The sequence below is a fragment of the Furipterus horrens genome, unplaced genomic scaffold (assembly GCF_987537825.1).
Source record: "Furipterus horrens unplaced genomic scaffold, mFurHor1.1.pri manual_scaffold_3, whole genome shotgun sequence".
NCBI lineage: Eukaryota > Metazoa > Chordata > Mammalia > Chiroptera > Furipteridae > Furipterus > Furipterus horrens.
Genome location: NW_028327173.1, coordinates 194,136,898 through 194,161,018, shown reverse-complemented (window position 1 = coordinate 194,161,018; position 24,121 = coordinate 194,136,898). Strand labels below are relative to the sequence as shown.

Below are 24,121 nucleotides of genomic sequence, written 5' to 3'. Positions count from 1 at the left end.
ACACAGGCCATTTTGAGCCTCCCATCTGGAGATGAGACCCAACCAGGATAGGAAGGGTCTCCGTGCCCAGAAACCTGAATGCAAGCCCTTCTGCACACTGGGGTTTCCATTTAGAGGAAGCCTCAGAACACCTTAAGAAAGCCTACCTCCTAGCACAAAGTCAGGCACGTATTAGAAGAATGCTCATGAAAAATTAATTTTTACAAAAGACCAGATACTCTCTACCTCTGCCTCTTCTATAAACTATCAACCCTATTCTCCTAGTAAACAGGAATCAATCAGCATGGCACCTTACTCAATCATTTACTCATTCATTCAAATAACATGTATCAGGTGTGAATGTTTGATCCATCTGCTCCTTTTACTTAGTATTTCCTTGGGTCAGAATGGGCTCAGGCAAACCGACAAGCATTCAAATGTTTATTATGAATGGGACACCCCCATAGACACTTTGGAAAGGTGTGTCAATCACATGAATCAGAATGCTTCATTAACCTGTGCACTCTATTCCTGACAACAGAGCTCACTGTGTGTGTTTTCTGTCTGTTTCTTGGGATGATGGACTGGTGGTATCGCAGAAAGAACAAGAGCTTTGTGGTCAGAGCTGGGTCTGAACCCTGGCTCTACCACCACATTACTTTGGTCAAGCCACTTAAGCTGTTGGACTCTCGCTGTTTTCATTTAGGAAATCGTGGTAACCTTATTAATGTCAAAGGATTGTGAGGATTAAGTGAAATCATATATGCAAAGCACTGGAAGAGAGCTGGGTACACAGTAAGTGTGCATAATATGTTGGTGCATGATGCAGGCAAATCTCTCAGAACTCCAAATATAAGCAGAAATAAACCACAGGGTCTGTATAAACTCAGTTGCTATTCTTCCCTCTGCTCCAGTATGGCTAAACACAGCAGTTCCTTAAACACAGCGCAGAGCTTTTTGTTAGTATTAAGAAGGTGTGTTTAAATGAAAGCTGTGATCTCCCCACCTCGGCATGACTCTGCAGTGGAGTTGGATTGTGAGCTTCATAACATCATGGTGAGCTACTTTTGTACATTATATTGCACAAGTTATTATAATTGTCAAGAGAATAGATGTCGTAAGTACCGGAAGAGCTGTGGAACTCAGGTTTAAGGTACACAACGGTGTCCTTAAGGATATACAGATCACAGAATCGCGCAGACTGAGTCATGAGAACCATTAGGGGACATCATCTAACTCAGCCCTCTCAGTGTACACATTAGGCAAAAATTTACAAAAGGCAATTTTCCCCAGCTATGGGCACACACTCCATGCCACACAGAAAACTACATGTAAAAGAAAGAGAACAGATTAAAAGATCAATATGTCCTATATAATGTCTGCATGTTAAAGATTAATACAATTTTTAAAAATAATGTCATATCTAAAGTCACAGACTGGGTCAGGGAGCAAATAAGGAGTCAAATCTATGACCCACATAATGTCTTCTCCATTAGAACCCTGGTTTTAAATGAGGCTCCACAAGTCAACCTGCATGGTTCCAGCATAAAAATGTGCTCCCTCCTCCCTATGATACTTGAGCCCTGGTAAGTGAAAGTATCAGAAACACCATTTTAAAGAGTTCCCACTTCCAAATCTGAAAAGAGTAGTACTGAAAGACCTGTCTTTTCCTAGTATAAAATATATTGAGAACTCCAATTTTTAATGGATACCGAGCATCATATGGGAATGGTTCAACCGTGTACAAGTTTGCTAAAAATGAGATCCAATTCTGAATTTCCAAAATGGTCTCTGAATATTTCGTGAAGGCCTTACCCCTTTTGCCTCACTTTAACGAGCTTCTAAACAGTTTGTTATAATTTGTTATTCTAGGCTAAAATATGCCTGGCATGGATTTTTACATGTTATCAAAGAGCAAAAACTGACCACACATGGTATTTTCTTTTAGTGCCATAAACAAAGAAATGGACAGTCAGGTTTCTCCTCTACGTTTCCCTAAAGAAACAGTGAGTAAATGAGGTAACCCCTTGGAGGCAAAAAGTGTTACTACAGGGAGGGAAATGAAGATTAGTAATTGTGTATTCTTTAAGCTCAAACTACCAACCAGCAAACATTCAACACTGAAGCTCAATGTTGTACAAGGAACTGAAAGAACATTATCATTAAATATTTCTCATAAAATATTTAACCTCCTCATAGGGGTTTACAATGCACTTAGAATAACTTGCTTCATTTCCCACACGATTCTGTGACATAGATATGGTAAGTATTATTATTGTCATTCCCGAGGTAAAGATGAAGAAATTGAGTCTCAGTCAAGCCTTGTGACTTATCCAGGTTCATAAAGTTCCCAAATGACAGAAGATGGAAACCTATTTCCTCCAATTCTAAACCATGTTATTGATGGTTCCAACTCCACCTAACACTACACTGCCCATTAGAACTCCATTATCATAATATACATATTTAGAAGCACATATTCTCAAAATAATTTTTCATAAGTATCTGAATACAGAAGTAAAAAAATCCCTTCCCTTTCCCAAAAGAGATAAATACATTACTTGAAATTTATAACAGCAAGAGTGTTATAACTATGAGACATTTTCTCAATCATCTTGCCCAAGCCTCATAACCATGCCATGAAGTAGACAGCTTTTTTTATGCTTATAATTTAAAATGAACTTTTACAACATAAAAATCCAACAGAAAAAAAAAAAAAAGAAATTGATACACAGTTTTCAACTTCCAAAAACATAGTTATTTATACTTATTTAACCTGCTCTAATTCACTGAACGATGAGATGTGAAAGGACGGGGTGGTGTGTGTCTAGGAAAGGAAAATAATGAGCAACTGTAGGTCATAGAGGACGTCACTGTGACGGCAGGAATGTCTGGCCTGGAATGGCAGTGAGTCAAGTATAGAGAGTTAGAATGTGGACACTGGAGTCTGTCTGCAGAGCATGTGGCTGTAGTCAAACAGAACTAGTCTATAAGCACATCAAAGTACAGACTCAGTTACACAAGATTAACTAGAAGAAAAAGAACCCAAGTTTTTAAACTGACTGGTGTTGTTTTCTCCAGATATACTGTATGTAAATAGAATGCTTCCTCTTGAGGCACCGTCTTATCAATTTTGTAATTACTACCATTGACCCTGAAGGTCGTGAAAGTTTGAGTTCAACAGAGATTCACTGAATGGTACAGTTTTACATCTTTCCCTGTGACAGGATCTGGGGGAGATGGGTAGAAGGACAAGTGTTTGGGCTAAACTGTGTCCCCCTCAAAATTCATATATTAAAGCCCTAATCCTGGATACTTCAGATTGTAACTGTATTTGAAGATAGTGCCCTTAAAGAAGTAATTAAGTTGAAATGAGACATTTGGGAGAGCCTTAATCCAATAGGACCAGTGCTCTTATAAGAAAAGGAAATTTGAACATACAAGGAAATATCAGGGCTGTGTGGACACAGAGGAAAGACCATGCGAGGACACAATGAGAACCTGTCGATCTATAAACCAAGGAGAGAGATCTCAGAAGGAACCAAATGTGCCAGCACCATAAACTTGGACTTTTAGCCTTCAGAGCTGTGAGAAAACACATTTCTGTTGTTTAAGTCACCCAGGTGGTGAATTTTTTTTATTTTTTATGACAGCCCTAACAAACTAATTCAAGGAGGTAAATATGAATAAGCTAATGGTTTATCTTCAGACATTTGCTTCCATCCTTGATGACCCAGGGTCCCAGTGAAGCAAGTTTTCTGAGATCTGGTAAATTCATTCACTTAGATGTAAACTAAAATATGTTTCCTCTTCCAGTTTCAAAATAAGACAATAAAGGAATAAAATTCTTACTAGGGAATTTCATCAGTCAGTTTGTAAAGCCCTCCCCACCCCCAAGAACTGTTCAATGATCTCTCCTCTCCCTATGATATGGCAGCCCTCACCTCCACCCCAACCAATGATCCATGTTGAAAAGTCCTGAAGACATTTACACCACAATGTTATAAGCTTCCTATGGTGGTTTATTAAGAACATGTTAATCTCCAGACCTACCACTTGCCAGCAAATTTTAGAGAAGAGAGACAATGCATTAAGAGAAGAAAGAAAAGGAGAAACCAATTTAATTAATTTATCACCAAGGCCGAAAGCATATAAATCTTATCATTTTATCTGCCAACCAACACTATGAATTATTCAGCAAACTGAATCTCAAGAAGGAAGTTAGAGAGAAAGTGCCTAGAAAGCTGCTGGCTGAGCAGAAGAAAGTGCTCAACAGATCAGAGCAAAATGAGCCCCATGGCTGGAACAACTTAAGTGGTAGTTGTCTGTGACGATGAATGAGTAATATAATTCCTTACAAGAAGGACTCCTGGCTGATATGCCACAAGTGGGAATGCCACTGCTTATGCTAAGATGATTCACATAGGACTTATGCCTCCTCACACACACACACACACACACACACACACACCCTGTTTTCTGAGTAAGAGACTTTCCTCTAAATATATTGTGGTGTGTTCCCTTTTGAAGTTGAGTCCTGTTCACAACTAGTTCCCCCAAATGCCCAGAGACAGGCCAGTACGGAGGGTAAAATGTAAGACACATTCCAGACCTAGGATTCTTAGGGAAACCTGTTTCCTATACTATGAGTATTAAAGTATTTATTTTTTTATTGTTATTCTACTACAGTTGTCCCAATTTTTCCCTGTTTTCCCTCCTCTACCCCTCTCACGTCCGCCCCCACCCCCACTCCCACAGTCAATTCCCACACTGTTGTCCGAGTCTGTGGGTCATTCATACATGCTCTTTAAGGAGTCCCTTCCCCCAAAGCATTTATTTTTTAGACAGATGGACACTAGACTTTTTAAAGGTGGGGGAGAGAAAAAGAAATATACAAAACTTTCTTATGAAATGGAAGGCTAGTAAACAAATATATTTAAGCGTTTATGTGTCCCATACCACTAAACTACCTATGAGCTTGGATAAGCATGATAGTTAAGTGTGGTAATAAAGTCAAGGATGAAAAATACCTCTAGGGGTGTTTTGAATAACAGAAAAATATAAATTTTCATTTTATAAAATATATTTAGATTGTGTGTTCATTAATAATGGTGTAGTATCTAGATCACCACCCTGCCCCCCATCCCTGCTATTTTTAAAATTATAGAAGCACTTATCTTAGATACTCAAAATACTTCTGGTATTATCCCTAGTTGAACATCATGATATCTTGTTTAGTTTTCTGTCCTTAGCAAATAACACACAGACTGGCACAAAGTAAATACTCAGTAAAGGCTGATTGAATGACTACTAAATAAAAGAGATCACAAAAGAAAGTGGGGAACCTCTGAGAAGGGAATGGGCAATGAGGAAAAGCTTCCCAGATTCCAGTTAAGAGGAGAGTTAATTCTTTCCTGAGAGACACTCCTAACCTGAGATTATTTTGGGTGCCCCAGGCAGGCGTGGCCTTATCTGCCCAACTGATAAAGGAGCTCAGTCTTCTCTAGGGTGCTCTGGGATAAAGACTGTAGGCAAAAGTATACATAATTCTCTAAAGATTGGAACCAAGCCTGGGTAAAAGCTGTTTGGCGAATTTCTGTTTTTTTCTGTCTTAGTACGAATCCACTATAAGGCAGAATAGTTTTGAGGGGGGAGGGTGGGTGGCAACCACCGATTAAAAGGGCAACTCTGAGGTCTTTTGGCTCCTCAAGAAATGGACAAGGGAAACAGGAAAAACAAATAAAAATTCTCCCTTGAGTCCAAACGAAGTTCTTGGACTCAAGCCTCTAGTTTTTATTTTATACCAGAAAGAAGGGCATTTGCTTCTTCACAGACAATAGACTGCTGCTTTTAGCTCTGGAATAAGGTTGTCAGAGAACTGTTAGTAACAAGCATTAGTCTTATGGTGCTGTGCCTCCTACAACCTCCCTCCAAAAAGATTTTTTAAAACAATTGCCATTAGCTGAGCCTTTGTCTTTGACTAGGGGGAAAGCCAGCACACTTCCAGTAGGAATGAGAGGCACCTTAGCAAAGCCCTGAGGAGGAGCTACTGGCCCTTTCAGGACTCAAAAGGTCTCAGTTTGGAAGGAGAATTGGAGCCAACAGATGGGGTATTTTGTGGATCGTATTGCTGCTTCTCTAGATTTTTAGCTCAAAAACATTAATTAAATATGCAAGGAACTTACTTAATATAGATGCATTCACTTTCCAAGCCCCAAATCAATGCAATGAGGCTTTAGGGTTGAAAGAGGATACTGAAGAGTTGAGGTCATGAACTTTCCTATCTTAGCCATGCACACCCTGAGTTCATTGCATCCTATAGCTGCAGTGGGTCTGAGGAAAGTTGGTTCTTTTCCATCTTACTGAATCTTATCAGGTGCAGCTTAATGAGAAACCAGATTGAGAACCAGTCAAAAAGATTTAGAGGGTACTGAGCAAACTGAACCTTGAAGAAATGAAGTCAGTAGAGAAGAGTTCTGTTTAACCTCTGTAAGTCTCTCAACACTTGAGAGAGAGAGAAAGAGGACAGATTTAGGAACCCCCGGGAAGGCAAGCTCTGTAAATTTTATCGCTTAACTCCTAGCTGTTTTTAACTGTTTACACCCTGAACAGAAAACATCCAGACCCTGCCTGCCTATAACCTCTAATGAATGCATAATCTTCATCTCCCTGCTGATCATTTATACTAATTAGCAAAATTCAGCTAATCATCGCTGAGTGCTTCCGTGTTTAATTATGGGCTATTAGTAATAGTCTGTCTGGCTTCCTCCATCTCCCACTCCCCTCTTTTTCTTTCCCACTATTTATCATCTCACCTCCACTCCCAGTCCCTCTTCCCCTTTGGAGCTAACAGTTTCCATATCAATAAAATTGCTTTTGCATTTTTGGTGCTTGTGTTTCTTTCCTCTCCTAGTATTTTTGTTTGTTTGTTTGTTTGTTGGATTTGGGAAGGGGGTCTTTGCTTTGTTTTTAAAGAAAGCCTACACCAGCCTCAGCAGGAGTCACAGAGAAAACAGCAACCACATCAAGACCAAACATTTTCTCCTCCCCACCACCCCCTTCCACCAACCTTACAAGCTCTGAGCCTGCTTGACAACTCCATCAAATGGGATTTAAAGAGAGAGCCAGAGCGAGCCAAAGTATGTGCTGGCATCTTCTCAATGTGCTTCCACTTCGCGTTACAGACAGCACAGAGCAGAAGCCCACAGCCAGGGGGCAGTGGAAAGAACTGATGTTCCAAATGGGGTCTGCACACTCTAGGTCTTCAAAACACAAGCGAGGGCAGGGGACCTCTGGTGTAGTTCACCGGTGCTGCTCCCTGAAGGGCTGGCTCCTGTAGTCGGGCTCTGTGAAGCCTACTCCCCTTGCCATCGGAGTAAAGTGTAGAGCAAACAACTAATGAAGCTCTCTTCTTCAGAACATTTCACTACAGCAAGCTCCTACCTCACAGGCAGACATCACCCCTTCCAAGGCAGCCTGCACAGAGCTGAATATATCTTTAAAAGCCATAAATCTCTTCCTCCAATAGCTATGCAAGAAGGGTTTCGAGCCAAATGCATCAGACTTCTCTTGTGTGAACAAGCCCACCCAGGCTACCTTAAATTAAAATAACATTTGCATAAATGGTGGAATTGAAGTTACTATAATTTATACTTGGGTCGATTACAAATTGACTTTGCCTTGTTTATATAGGTTGCTTCCTCTCTGGTAGTTAGCAACATCAGATGCACTGTTTTTACGACAGCTGCTGTTTCTATCAGACATGTGAGCAAACATAAAGCTGCCCAAATGAACAATAATGGCCACTGGTTATTATGTTTTCTGCCTTCAGCTCCTCTCCCCCCCTGACCTTTAGCGCACAGGCCACTTTTCAGCAGTTCAAACAACTTTTCGCTGAAGATCTAAGGATTTTTGCTATCTGCTATTTCCCCACTATTAGCTCCCAAACAAGACCCCAAGAAGGATAAAAGCAAGGTGAATGAGTGAATTCCCAAAGTGCAGCACTGGGGGGCTTATCTCCTAAGTCACCTGTCATCCTACAGTAGTGGGTGGTGGAGATGGAAGATTGCAAAGCGGGGAGAATGTGGTGTTGGTGCAGCTATGCATAGGGAGCTAAGGAGAAGAGAATCCATTAGAGACAACTGGGGGGCTTGGGCAGAAAGCATGAACATTAGTCTTTGAGGGGAAACCGGACATTCTCTTCCCTCATGCACATGCGATGCTTGTCACCATTTTAAATTTAAGTTTTTATTCTCTTTCCACCCTTGGCATTACCTGAAAGGCGCTGAGTGGGTTAAGGAATTGCTATGCCCTGTTAAAAGAATAAAGAGCAGAGAGACCCACCGTGCCCTCCTCGCAGGGAAAGAGGGGAGCGATATATAGAAATAGGCACTGAGTGATGCTTGCTGCCATGGAAATGGTGCTCGTGCTGAGAATGAGACCCCGTCGAGGAAGAGGAGGAGGAAGCTACATTAGAGGAACTCCACACAGAGCTGATGATACATCCCCAGAAGAGAGACCAGATCCCAAGCGTCCAGGCCGGCCGGCGAGGAGGGCTCCGTCTTGCATGGATTCTCAGGTGCATGGTCAACGCACTGGACCACTACAGATGGGCAGTTTGAATTCCAGCCAGTGAGGAATAATGAAGTTCATGATGCCCAGAGGCCCATCATAGCAGGGGGAAGACTTGTCCAAATTTTGGAAAGAGGGAAGGAACAAGCGCTTTCAAGACAGGTGATGAATCAGTTAAAAAAAAAATACTATTAAAAAATAGTGATATGGAAATGCCCCCCTTTCCTAGGGCTTAAATTTAGGATGCCAAAGTCCACCCAGCTATAGCAACCTTCCTAGGGAGCTCCGTAATGACAAACATGTCAGGGGAGGCCCCCCCGAGGCTTCCTCCTGATCTTTAGGCACCTCAGGTCTGAAGACTTAACTGCACACTCCAGCAAGCCACACAGAGGAAAGGTGAAAATAAAGGAAAAGGAAGAGGAAGAAGTGGCAGGACGCCCAAGTAGGTTCAGGTTAGTTTATCCCAACATCCAAGCGGTTGGAACATTTTTTTTTCTTTTTCCACCTCCATGCGATGCAATGCAGAACTGCCCAGCAAAGGGGGGCTGCAGGTGGGAGAGTTCTTCGCGTGTTTCTTCGGAGTCTTGGCAGAAGGGCGCGGAGGCTGTTAACCCTGCACTTTCTGGAAGAGCTTCACGGAGCCTCTCTGCTTGCTTCCGGGGTTTCCCAACTGGATGAAAAGCAGTAGCGGCAGTGGCAGCAGCAGCAGCAGCAGCAGCAGCAGCAGCAACCCGAGGAAGAGAACAAGGAGGACCGGAGGGAAAGAAGACAGGAGGAGGCACCCAGCGCAGAGCAGCTACCCAAACCAACGTGGGATGAAGCGGAGAAAGGTGGATGGGCGAGCAGAGAGAGCAGGAGAGGAGGTTCCCGCAGGCGACAGAGGTGGCTGAGAGGCAGGCAGGCGCCTTCAAAGTGTGCAGAACTGGGAGGCACAGGTGAAGTGAAGCAAGGAGTTGGGGAGCCAAATTCACAAATGGGCAAGTCATATGCAAATAGCGCACTCCGGAGAGCAAATCAGTGCAGCCAGAGCGCTCTGCCGAGGGACAGGCTGGCTCCGGAGGAAGGAGGGGCCGAGCACCCGGAATCCCGGCCCTCCCCATTCAAGTACACGCTAGCTTATCTACGCTCTGGAGCCTCCCAGCACACACCGCCCCCCACCGCCACCCCTCCTGCTGCGCTCCGCTTCCCTTCCCAGCAGAGTGAGCGCACGTGTGACTGTGTGCGTGTGAAATGACTGAGAGACAGGCAGATGGACGGACACTGCGCCTTTTTATCACGCTTTCCTCCTTTTCTCCCAGGCACATTCAGCCAAACTCTTACGATTAATCCACATGTTACGATTCAGAAAGAAAAATGCAGGCGACAGTTAAGACTGAAGTAGCCCCAAATAGCAATAAAAATAAACCCCTTGAGTCAGCAGGAGCGCTGCAGAGGCTGCAGGCAGTGGTGCCAGCCTCTCACTCCCACTGGCCTGGCGGTCAGCACCACGGTCAGCACCATGGTCAGCACCACCCAGCAGTTCTCCTTGCTCGTGCCTCTGGGGGTTAAGATGCCTGAGGCCCCAGTCCCAGGAGCCTAGGAGAGAATGGTGGGAACCTTCCTCCCGGCTCTCTCAGAGATGTGGCCCCGGGGATTCTGGAGGGAGAGAGGATTGATAGCCTGGAGGCCATCGGAGAAAGAATCTTCCAAGCCTGGTGGACGGGACACTCTTGAAATTCAGGGACTAGAGGTTAGCGCCCTTGATGGCTGTCCTGGTCAAAGAAGTTCAGAAGGGGTGACAGCAGAGTCTGCTGGAGGAAGAGGAGGGGCAGCCCGTCCAGGACTGGCAACGGAGACAGCACCCCAGGTGGGTGAAGCCTCCCAGCTTCCAGGGCACTGGGCAACAAAGAGAGCACAGCTTTTACATCCAGGTTGAACCTGCAGGGGAGAGCAGGAGTGGCAGAAAGTCTTGGTGTGCTGGTTGTGGCCATCTGTGGCTCCAGGAAGAAACTGACCAGGGTTCTGCCAGGGAACAATGGCATTCTGAACAGGTGGCCTCCACCTCACCCCATGTCCCTTCCTCCCACGCCATGTGATGTGCCTGAGGCACAAACCCATCTGGCAGCCCTCCTAGACCCAAGGGTGTACTAGCTTTGCCTCCTCCCTTCACACTCACCTTGGTTTAAAAAAATTACATTATATTTGGAAAGGGGCAGAGGGAATAATACTTGCTGGTTGAGTCATACATATATACTATACGATACTTGCACATATATAGATATATACACACATATACATATACATATATACATATATAATATATAATATTTAGGTGGCATTTTTTTAAAGGAGCATATAGCACCCATTCCTGCTTTCCAGAATCTTTCCAACACTATAACTGAGAATAAAGAACAGGGACTCAGACAGTCCTACTCGTCTTTTGGACACCCCAAGATGAAACTGAGGAAGTTAGCATCATATGTCTTTCTTACAGATAAAGATGGCAGATCTATAGATGATTTGTCTTCAAGGTCAAAAGTCAAGTCCATTTCAGATTTATGGCGGTGACTTGGTATTCTGGTTCTGAAATCGATGTCTCCCAAAGGCCCATGTTGCCCATGGTGAATGGTGCACAGTCATCCCAACTGCTCTGGCCCTCAGCTGTAAGTGGGGCCACCGGGGATCCATCCAAGATCCCTCATTCAATGTTTTTCATGCCCTTGGGTGGCAGCCAAGAAACACTGCATCTTAAACTAGCAACATATACCCAGAGACACCACAGCAAGCAACAGAGGTGGTTTATGGAAACTCATTTTAAACCTCAGTCTCCTGCTCTGTAAAACATGGATAATGCTTTCCCTCATAAGACTCTTGAGAGTTTTAAATGAGATAACATAAACATGGTATCAAGCACAGCACATGAGAAAAGAACAGCAGTTCAATAGACAAATAAGCTAAAACCACAGAAAGGTTAAGTATAAGTTTAGCGTCTTACGTTATTATTAGTAGAAAAGTCGGGAGGAAAATCTTATCCTAAGCATCCTCCCTTAAGGTAGATGATCATTCCCATCCAATCCAACCACTCCTTTAGTCCTCCAGGTGGAGTCCCACTGCACTTTGGACTTATTGAAACTCTTTCCCATGGTCTTAAGGGGACTTAGATGACCTGGCTTATGCCTAATTCTCAGCTCCATCTTCTGCCAGATGACCCCTTAGTATCCTCCAGACTTTCAGACCCTCTTTCTGCTCGTTTAATGTGTCAATTTCTATCCCAACTTCAAACCTTTGTACTTACTGGATCCTCTTGTCTAAAAGACTTTAAGATTTTCATGTCATTGATTCATTTCAATGCCACCTCCTCAAAGGGCCTCTCTGATCTTCATCTAAAGTTAGCCATCACACCTCTGAAAGGCACTTTGTCCCATTGTCTTCTTTTGTTTCCTTCCCAGCACTCACCACTTTCTGAAATAATTTTTATCTGTGTCTGTTCTTAGCTTAGATCATTAAAAAGATGGTAAACTCCCTGAAAGCTAAGCCTTTGTCTCATACCTGCCTCCCGATATCTTCTATATGTGGCAGAGAGGGTAGCACATAGTAAGAGCTCAGTAAATATTTTCTCAGTGAATGAATCCAGTGAATCAACTACCAATCTCATATTCCCATGTTCCCGTATCATTAGTTACACTGATGCATTTATCTGGCTCTAGTGACACCTGTCCCCAGGGATGTGCATTCCCAGAGTCTACGAGTTGACCGCCTATCTATGTAACATTGCTCTTCTTTTCTAAATTGGCACTGAGTGTTGGAGACTGTCTCTGACTTTGTCCCGAGGAAGCATGGGAAGCTTTGATGGACCTTCCAATTAATTCTCTGCTAGGCAACAAAATGGAAATAAATCCTTAATACAGTAAAAAAGATATCTGGAAATGTTGCTGGTGCATCACAGCTAGAGTTATTCATTTCACTTGTCATACTTATAATTTATTTATTTACTTTTTGCAAGATGTCCAAAGAAGTAGCAGTGAATTCCAGTAAGACTGATTCCACTTGTGGACTCAGTTGAATACTGAGGGCAAATACAAGACTGTTTTATTTTTTTCTTCTTTCACTTCAAAGAGATAACTCCCAAGTTATCCTGATAAAAACACATGCCCTTCTCCAATTCAACATGCTGTTGATTTAGTTTTTATTTGTTTCTTATCCCTCCTGTCTCTTCCTCTAGTCAATACATTCTTACCTAGATTTCCTTTTTCTAATTCCCATTCTTCTAAGGTTTATTAACGTTTATATTAAGCTGCATTATTAAACATATTTTTTGGATTTTTACCTCCAGCGATACCTTCTAAATACTGCCAGCACCTAGAGTTCAGCTGAAGGATTTGTCATCACCTGCACTACCACCAAAAGCTGTCCACTTACAGCCATAGCAAGGTATTCAGTTGGTTAGAGCATCGTCCTGACACAACAGAATTGCTGGTTTGATCCCTGGTCAAAGCACAAATAAACATCAACCAATAAATGCATAAACAAGTGGAACAAAAAAATTGACTCTCTCTTCCCCCTTTCTTCTCTCTCTGAAGTCAATAAATAGATATTTTTTAAATCATAAAAAAAGCTGTTCTCTTTTCTACCCTAGTAGGTCCAAGAGTGAGAACAATGGAAATGAAGTGTGAGCTACAGGATGAAGATGTAAATCCACTTTTAAGACAGAAAAAAAAAAAAGAGAAATAGATATAGAAATGTTATGCTCCACACAGATTTAAAATTGAAAAGTACGAATAACTTTGTAGGAACAACCATGCATAGGTCCACTTGGATAAATCCCCATCAAATCCTAACCAGACTTTTTGGACCTTTAAGTTTCTGAATGGAATGCAGAGAAAGAAGAAAAAAAGAAAGAAAGGAAGGAAAAAAGAAAGAAAGAAAGAAAGAAAGAAAGAAAGAAAGAAAGAAAGAAAGAAAGAAAGAAAGAAAGAAAGAAAGAAAGAAAAGAAAGAAAGACCTGTTATGAGATTTGGCTGCTTAATAGCTGGGTTTCTTTATTATTTAAGACTTCAGAATTTGGTATGACAGATCATTTTTCCCTGCTTTTTAAATTTCCCCACCCTACCTTACCTCCCAGAAAACTGTCCAGGGTGAAGTAGGAGAACCATTGTGCAGCTGACCCTGATCCTCTTTGCCTTGCTTTGGTCTCTACTTCTGCTATAAAGTAGTCTGGGGAAATCTTCTGGTTTCTACAATAAGCCTCATGATGGTGCTTAATTGTATCAGGTGCCAGGAACCTCATGTGAAGTTGCCCTGTCAGTCTCTCACAATACCTTTTGTCTCTGCCCATGCCGCTTCGCACTTGCACAGACTCTGACTTTCCACTTCACTGCCAGCAGGAGACACCTGTCAAGTTGTTTGTCACAGGCACATCTAATATGACTGCACAGACACAAAAAGCACTGAGCAGTCTGTATCTGCGTAAAACCCGAGCTCTTAGTGAGGGCCCTCTTTTTCCAAATACTAAGTGTAGACATTCTTACTTTCTCTATGCAGGGTTCCAAAGGTATGTGTAAGAAGAAAAAGAAAAAAATAAACAAACAAATCAACAACTAAACTCTCATAATGTGAAATGAAATAAAAGTCCTAAAAAATACAGGTGACTGTTAACATGGCTATAAATCTATCCAAGGGTTCCAGTGACACCATAAAACAGTCAAACTTTGCTTTATTATAGTCAGTAGATTTATTTATCGCCACATAATTCATCCTTCTGCTCATTTATTTAGAAAAGCCATCCTGTAAAAATCAGGTTTTGATTATATTTTCCATTTGGGGCTATAAAAGAGAAGCTTTATTCTTTTAAACATCACTCTTACATGTATTTGATTTTTTTAAAAAGACAATGACATCCTCATATAATTTTATAGTTTAGAGAATGTTGCTTCTGTTTCTTTAACTTATCCCTCTCATAGATATCCAGTTATTCTTTTGTCCTCCTTGTGGCTGAAATCGGGATATCAGGAGTTTGGATATTGGAAAAATCTCTCTAGGAAAATTTCCAAATCTCTAAGAGTTTTAATCAATGGGGTTGGAGCATACATTTCCTTAGAATCTTAGACATTTCTTCAAGGATAGGAAAAATATGAAATTTCCTGTGTAAGCCTTAACCTGCTTTCTTTGAAGTCCAGGTGTAATTACTTGTCATGGAAGGAAATTTTCCTATTACTCATGGACAGGAATCAATTAGTTCCTTTAAAGAGATCTGGACATTTGAACCTGTTAGTCTTCACTTAAGCTGACATTAGATATCAGAGATCTAAACTTCCCATCCTCTGTATCATGCAAAATTTTAACCAGTTTTTAGCACTCTAACCAAATGAATGACTGCTATACAGTAACAGGAGTAATAATACTATGTGTATGCTTATAGAATAATGATCAATTCAATGATTTAGAGGACATTTTGAGAACATATACAGATTTAGGTTTGGGGGTCTGGCATTTGACTGCTTAGGCTAAAACCCTGATTCTGCTTGTCAGCTGCTGTGAAAATGTTAATAAGATACTTTGCCACTTTGTATGTCAACTTCTCCATCTCAAAAATGAGAATAATTACACTATTTAGCTAAAAGGTTGTCATGAGGATTTAGAAGTTAATATATATGTGTATAAACACTGGCTGAAACACAATAAATAAGTAATAATTATTAATAGTAGTCACATTTATTGATCATGTACTGTGTGCCTGGCACTACTGTTATTATTACTATTCTCTTTTCCCCCTTAGTAACTCCTTGAAAGTTATCCCTGCAGATAGTTTTTTCTTCTTGGTGATACAAATCTCAAGAGAAGTGAGTAAACAGAAAGCGTTCCCTGAAATTCCAAAACATAGAATGGAAAGTCACTTCCTATTAGCTGATTCATTGAATTCTCTCTGCCCATATTTTGCAGAAAGGGGAGCAGCTTCTTTGCATCTGGCCCACAAACATCCTTCAGGCCAATTCCAAAACAATAAGCTCGCCATGGTCCCAGAACCAGGTACTCTGGGCTACCAACCCCTGGCCTTGCTGTATCAGTAATAATTTTATATATATATATATATATATATATATATACATATATATATATATATATACATATTTTTTTAATTTTATTTTTTGTTATTCAATTACAGTTGTCCCATTTTCCCCCATTGCTCCCCCTCCCAGCCCATCCCTTCTCCCACAATTATATCCCTCCCCGTTGTCCATGTCCATGAGTCAGTCATATACGTTCCTTGACCTGACCCTTCCCTTACTTATCCCCCTTCTCTCCCTCCCCCCTCCCCCCATTCTGTATCAGTAATAATTTTCCAGTTTTACGGTAGAACCCTCAGCATCTCAGTCTTCTTTGGTATCTAGAAAGGTTCTCTGGCTACTTCTCATTCCTATTTCTTTATCTTACCACTTTTCTCTCTCTAATAAACAATAAATTCTAATTATTTAGCCTTCCCTATAAAAGACATGCCTTCTAAATATTTTAATAAGTTTCATTGGATTCATTTAGTATGTCTTTATTATTCACTATCTTTTGTTATTGTGAATGTACCTCTGAACTAGGTTTTACTCAGTATAGGAAGAAACCATTACTTTGGTACATCAATCCATCTACTTTATGAATATTAATTTATGCTAACTATGAGCAAGTCATCAGATAAAGTCCAGGAGGTTCAGAGATGAAAAAGGGGAAGAATTAAGGCTTTAAAAGATATATTATCTAGCAGAAGAAACAAATCCACCAAAAACAAATTTAAAAAGCCATAAACTCTCTATATATAATATAATAGTGTACATTTATATATATATATGTATATATATATATATGTATATATACAGCTTACTGAATATATGATAAGTGCTAGAATAATGGTATAAACAAATTATATAAAATAATAAAGAGTGAAATTAATCCACTGTAGGGAGAGAAGGGACTATCAGGAGGTATTTATAGACAAAGTGACACGTACACTGAGTGTCAAAGGACCCGAGTTCAAATCCTGGTCCTCTACTTATTGGCTGTGTAAAGTACCTTGAGAAAGTTACTTTGAGTCCACTGAGCCTGTTTCCTGAATAGTAAAGTTGTGAATAATTCCAACCTCACAGGATTGTTTTGATGGTTAAATGAGAAGATATGTTTCAAAAGAGCATTGTAAATATTCAGGTCCACTATTACCATGAACCTGGACTTAAATGATTCCAACAGGCAGAGAAACAGAAATGAAAAGGAGATGATCAATGTAGGATGGAATCATCCACAGAGAGCTTACTCAATAAGACAAACTTTAAACTTAGCTGTCACTTGTCATTTGGATTGTTAAAGCGTGAGGATCTTAGAAAGGGGTCAACTTTTTCTTTTGACTCAAAACTAGTTATTTCATGGGACAAGGAAAGGCAACAAAAGTAAAGGGAAGAAAAGGGAAGGAAGAAAAATGGAAAGAAAGAGAAAATGGGAGGTGAAGGGGAAAAAAAGAAAGGAAACTCTCATGTGGAAGCTACAGTCTTTATCTCTAATTATAGGGTTGCTGTATTCCTAGATGTCAAATAAACTCTATATAATTTTTTAATGCCAGCACAGCCAGGAGTTTTCATTTGTTCAATTCCCTTCATGTAGTTATTTTTCAGATATGAAAATACCCACTGGACCCAATTGATATCACTATCATTTAATTCTAGGAATATCATAGTTCAAGCATCAGTCTCATTCAAGTGTCTATCTCACAATTCCATGAAGGGCACATGTTCTCAGGTAGAGGGACAGAGATCTAAAATAACTGGACATGCTCCTCTTGATACTATGTAGTCTTAAATTCACTGGACAGAGAAATCTGGAAGGGAATGAGATGAATATTCCCTAACAGAATATACAAAGTGTTATCTAACAAGTTCCAAAAATGTTTGCAAGATGGGTGATAAGGGCATTTTTTGGTGCTATTGAGGACTTAGCATTTTTCAAAATTGATGTTGAGGTTAGGAGGGTACAAAAATGTAAGTCAATGTCACAGTGTCACAGGCTATTCTTGAAATAGATGAAACAACATTAAAATAACAATATTTTGACATTGATGATATCTATGTCTTCAAAATCAATGATTTCCAACCCAGACAGGCAGAATTAGTTGTTTGTTTGTTTTTTTTGTTTGTTTTTTTTGTTTTTTTTTTTCATGTTAAGGAAACCAGGGTTTGGTCCTATGGCCAGACAGCTTAAGTTTAGGCTAGAAAGCTTAAGTTCAAATTCCTGCTCCATTATTTTTTATTATTTATTAGCTGTGTGATGATGGGCAAATTACTTAGCCTCTGAAAACTGATGTTTTCTTATCAGGAAATGGAGATCACAATATTCTTTATCTCAAACTTAGCACAGTACTGGGCCAGCATGACAATATGAGACATTCAATAAATAGTATTTGTGGAATAATATTAGGTTACATCTAATTACTGTAGGAGATAATATTTGTTCATAATGGAAAATAATATAATAATTAATACATAAAAATACAAGAATAAACTCTGTTTCTTGTACTCACAACTGGAAGCCTACTTTTTTCCCACCCTGCATCTATCTATCTATCTAAAACAAAAAACTTGCAAAATATTTCAGCATCTAATTATAAGAAGGAACTTTTCAACATTTAGACACATTGACAGATTGGAAGTGATGCCTTTGAAGGAAGTGGGCTCTCCATATAGAGAGTCTAAAGTTGCTATCTGTAATAAGTGAAAAGATGGAGTATATAACCTCTAAGTTCCTTTTCCATATACGATACTGAATAAATTTTTCTTTTAAATTTTTCTTTGCCTTTTACCTATCATTTACTTAAATGTGATCGCTTGGTTTTATTTTGAGGCTCAAACCCAATCCCAGGTTGCTGCAAAAATTAGAGCACTGTCATATTTATTAAAACCTTTCAAACACTGAGGTGAGAAATCTTAAGATTTCTGTAAAATGAATCCAGCATTATTGCACTAGAATTTTATTTTTAATTATTGCATGCAGTACAAGTTGTTTCTAGATAAGTTAACAATTTTATGTTTCTATTTTAAATACCAAGGATTTTTTTTCCCCTAGCAGCACCTACAGAGCTGCTATTCCTGTGATCTAAGAGGATGCTTTTCATCGGTGAAGAGCCCATTGCTTTGGAAATAGTATGCTGACCTGCTTGTCTTATTGCCCTTTACCTCCCAACAGAAAATCCAGGTAGAATGAATTTAAGTAAGTCTGAATTTCCTTAAATAAATACATGTATCTTTAACATCCTGGGCCAAAAGCAGAACTGCTCTGCTCTCTCTAACCATGACAAGGTCATTCTTTCTCAGGAGCCATTATGGACAAGAAAAAGAGAGCTGGGTATTTAGAAGATAGCTAAAAGTGTTAGAGAAACTGAGATACAGAGACAGAGAATGTCCTGTTTAACATCACACAGCATTTCAATGTCATAATAAGCTGCCCTATTCCTCTAGAATATTACTCAACAGTGAAGCATGCATGTTTTCTATGGTAACATCAACATGTTGTAAAATGAGATTATAAGAGAAAAGAATTCAGTAAGAAGGTAATCTACCATAATAGAGAGTTAGCAGATATCAAAGGGAGAATCAGGAACCCAGTAATGTGAGATAACAATAGTCAGAAAGAAATTGCCAAAATAAATGTGCTTGAAATGATTAAATGAATTCCAGAAACCACAGAGAGGGGGGAGGGAAGGGTATTGTGGTAATGAACAGAACTAGGAAAACTAAAATCTTTTGAAAGTGCAACACAGTCAATGAAATATTTTTAAAAAGCCAGTGGATGAATTATGCAGATGTAGCTAAAGAAAGACTTAATGAACTGTAAGACAGAACTGAGAAAAGTTCCTAAAATGTAGCACAGATTTAGAAAATATAAAAGAGATTAAACATCATGAGAGATCAAATGCAAAGATTAGAGAAACAGATAAAAAAAACAATACTCAAAATATTGGTTGGGATTTTTTTCAGATTTAAGTAATATGAATTTTTATACTAAGGATCCTAAGCAAGAAAAACAAATAGCCACATCTTGGTTCATCATAATGAAACAAGAAATCCTCAACTGAAATAAAAATCTTAAAACCAACAGATTGCTTTTAAGTGAAACTCACAAAACAATGAAGATAATAGCCTTGTAATGAAAAAATAAATCAATATAGATTTATTTATCTAGGCAAATCATTTAAGAGTAAAGGCAAACTCAAAACAGATAAAGTAAGTTTGAGAGACTTCTAGTCAAGATGGAAACATAGATAAATACAGCTCGCCTCCTTGCACAAACACATCAAAATTAGAAGGAAAATATAGAAAAATCATCACTCAGAACCATCAGAACTCGAGCTGAATGAAAATCTGACAACTATGAAATTAAAGAAACCACATCCATCCAGACTGGCAGGAGGAGTGGAGACATGGAACAGGCTGGTCCCACACCCACGTGTGGTGGATAAAAGTCCAGGAGGAATATCTCAGGAGCAAGGAATCCCAGCCCCACACCATACCCTTCAGCCCAGGGTTCCAGTGCCTGGAAGAAAAGTCCCCATAACTTCTGGTTGCAAAATCCAGCAGAGATTGAGTCACTGGAAGAAACTTCTGGATTCCCAAGCAGTTCCCCTTAAACAACTCACACATAGATTTACTCATATTCACTCCCTCTGAGCTCCAGCACCAGAGTAATAGCTTGGAATGTACCAGTGGCACACAGGAAGGAAATGAACTGTCTGGCATCAACGCAGGAGGTGGAGGACAGTTTTCTCTCAGATAGAAAGTCAGGCAGAGACCATTGTCCCTTTTCTGAACCTTCCCCACACAGAGCCACAGAGCTGGCAGAGAGGTGCCATATTTGAGACTCCATCAACCTGGCTAACACTGTTTGCCTCAACCTGGGGATCAACCAAGATTCCATCCCAACTAACTTGCAGGCCCACCCAAACAGTTAACCACGACTATTCCACATGAATGGCTGGTCTTGGCTCATGTTTTACAACTTTCTAAATTCTCTCAAACAGGCAACAGCCAGCCTCAGTGAGCCCCCAGCCCCCATAACTCTTGCTAAGTGGCTCCAGGCCCTGCATCAGCAGCAGCCATCTCAGACTGCTTTATAGCTCATGTAGGGTGGCCCTCGGCAGGACACAGGAGGGGGCTGACCTTGGCCTGCACCACCTGAGAAACCTCAGAGCCTGTGTGTCCAGTGGACAGCTACAGACCACATCGGAGCACCACCATTCTCCCTCTGCACAGCTGATTTTCCACAGAGGGTGGAGGTTGGTGGTTAGTGGCCATAGCCAGCCCTTGCAGGTGACTAGCCCTGGATAAATCCCTCCCATTGACCTGCTAACAGGAATCCAGTTTCAACTATAAGAGGAGAGTGTACTCAGTCCACACAAAGGGTGCACCTCTAATATCCAGCCTGAGTGATAGGGGAGGCTGTGCCACTGGACCCTATAGGACACCAACTACATTAGGCTACACTACCAAGACAGGAAGACATGGCAGTTCTACCTACTACATAGAAACAAACACAGGGAGGCTGCAAAAATGAGGAGGCAAAGAAACATGGCCCAAATGAAAGAGCAGATCAAAACTCTAGAAAAAGAACTAAACAAAATGGAGATAAGCAATCTATCAAATGCAAAGTTTAAAACACTGGTTATGAGGAAGCTCAAGAAACTTAGTGAGGACCTCAACAGCATAAAAACTATCCAGTCAGAAATAAAGGGTAACTAATTGAAATAAAGAACAATTTACAGGGAAACAAAAGTAGAATGGATGAAGCCAAGAACCAAACCAATTATTTGGAACACAAAGAAGCATAAAAAAATCAAAACAACAAGAAGAAAAAAGAATCCTAATAAACAAGGATAGTGTAAGCAGCCTCTGGGAGAAGTTCAAGTGTTCCAACATTCACATCATAGTGGTGCCAAAAGCTAGAAAAGAAAGACCAAGAAATTGGAAATCTATATGAAAAAATAATGAATGAATACTTTCCTAACTTGGTGAAGGAAATAGACATACAAGTCCAGGAAGCACAGAGAGTCCCAAACAAGTTAGACCCAAAGAGGAACACACCAGGACACATCATAATTAAAATGCCAAAGGTTAAGGATAAAGAGAGAATCTGAAATGTAGCAAGAAAAAAGAAGTTAGTTACCTATAAGGTAGTTCGCATTAGACTGTCAGATTATTTCTCAAAAGAAACTTCACAGTCTAGAAGGGATTGGCAAGAAATATTCAAAGTCATAAAAAACAGGCCCTACAGCTGAGATTGCTCTACCCAGTAAAGTTATCATTCAGCATCAAAGGACAAATAAAGAGCTTCCCAGATAAGAAAAAATGAATGGAGTTCATCATCACTAAACTGTTATTATATGAAATGTTAAAGGGAATTATTTAAGAAAGAAAAAGATCAAAACTGTGAACAATAAAATGGTAATAAATACATATCTATCAATAATTGAATTAAAAAAAACAAACTAGGCAAACAATAACAGAGATAGAATCATAGATACAGAGAGTGTTTTGATGGCTGCCAAATGGAAGGGGGGTGTGGAGGAATGGGTGAAGAGGTGAGGGGATTAAGAAGTACAAGTTGGTAGTTACAGAATAGCCATGGGGATGTCAAGTACAGCACAGGAAATAGAGTAGACAAAGAACCTATATGCATGACCCATGGACATGAACAATGGTGGGGGGATGGCCTGAGAGAGTGGGGAATGCTGGGTGGAGGGAGTAAAGGGGGGAAACTGGGACAACTATAATAGCATAATAAATAAAATTTGTTTTTTAAAAAGAGAAAGTTTGAGAAAGGTTATCACTCAAACTATCACTGGCATAACAACTAATGGGTATATTTCAATATGAAGAAAATGATCCCGAGGAAAAAAAGGCACAGACTGTGACTTGCCCATACTCACATAGAGGCTGAATTTGAACCCAAATCACCATCTACTGAAATCTATGGTCTAAATTACTTACGCATTCTTTTGTTAACTGCTATACAAGTGAAGTGTGCACCTTTCACGTCACACACTAAGAGGCTGATGCTTGTTTTCTTCGTTTTTTCTACTTTGCCTTTGTCTCTTTTCTGAAATGTGGACAAAGAGATGAGCCAACTACAGCCATGTGAATGAGGACACTGGTATATTTTCCATTGGGCATGGGTTAATATTTGGTTTTGGTTAACGTTTGCTGGGTATACTAACTAGGATATTATTTGGCTCTTTTAAACTAAGACCACATAACTGTGTTTAAACAAGACAGAAGTTTCCTTTGTCTCACGTAGACAAGCCTGAACTGGTTGGTGGCCCAAGGAATATGGCTGTGCAACAAGGGAAGAGCTGTGGATGACCTAGAGAAGCATAACTACGTTTTTAAAAATCAATATTCCAACTAATTGGAAAATGTTAATCAAAAGAAAACAGATATGAAAATATTATTGTCTAAAAAAAAATAGAATTTACCACCAAAAATATCATTATATCCTAAGCAAAATAATAAACTGGGGTTCATGTAACAGTCTTGAATCTCTAAGCATCTAATAACATAGCCTTGGAATATATAAAACACATATTGATAGACTGAAAAATATATAAATCTATGATAAAAAAACCCACAAAAATGTGTGCTCCATGGGGGTAGATGTTGTTAGTTTGACCATTGCTGACTGCCTGGGACCTACAACAATGCATGTCAAGAGCTTAATAAACATTTGTTGAATGAGCATATCCTTCTTATTAAAACGGACAGGATGAGCTGGGAAGAAAGTAGCAAGGTTATATATAGTTATTTTAAAAACCATAAGTAACAGAACAGAAACAATGGACATACTTGCAACTCTGAATAGAACAATATGAGTCCTGTACTTTAGAATATACAAAACATAATGCAAAACGTGACCACATATTAGAATCACAAGCAAATTCTGAATGATCAAACTTCATTCCACATCGTCTGCCCACAATGTAGCAATTTAAATGAATTATGAACCACCCCCCCCAATATTTGTGATAAAAAATTAAGGTATCCTTCATTTTATTAAGTGATATGCTTTCTCCTAAATATGCATTCATATGTGAGCTTAGAATAATTCTCTATCATTAATTACCACTTTCTGTATATAATGAAATTAATGAAATGATATTAGAGTGATGCCTTCAGAAAGAGATCTGTGATCAAATTATTTTCTCTAATTTTCTTCTTTAAAAATAAAACAACAACAATGTTCATCATAAGCTACCTAAAACTCATGCCAAAATGCTGGCTTTGTAATGAAATAAAACAAATGATATAACACAAGATTGTCTCAGAATGTTGGCTTCTAGATGACAGAGTATATGTCCCATGTCCTCTACTTCCCAGCAGGCACTTGTGCAATATTTAATGCAAAAATTCTAAGTGAAAATCCTGGAAATATTCTAAAAAATAACTCTGATAGGAGTAATACCATCAGTAACAACAGTGAGCACAGAGCTTATTTTTAAGCTATAAAAAGAGAGAGAGAGAGAGAGAGAAGACAAAAAGCATGTGGATATAACTTGGAGCCAAATAAAATCAGAAGG

The 24,121-nt window shown here is 39.8% G+C and overlaps 1 protein-coding gene across 5 annotated transcripts in view; it reads right to left on the bottom strand.

Moving 5' to 3' along the window:
• The window catches only part of NRXN3 (neurexin 3), a 1,415,138-nt gene that overhangs the window by 483,455 nt on the left and 907,562 nt on the right, over positions 1-24,121 (bottom strand). Inside the window, exon 1 of one of the 5 annotated variants that reach the window (XM_090271253.1) lies at positions 8,323-8,563. The exons of the other annotated variants lie outside the window; for them this stretch is intronic. Coding sequence (XP_090127379.1) covers positions 8,323-8,563 — 241 coding nt within the window. Of the gene's footprint in view, positions 1-8,322; positions 8,564-24,121 lie in introns of those variants that run through there. 5 annotated transcript variants of the gene reach the window in all.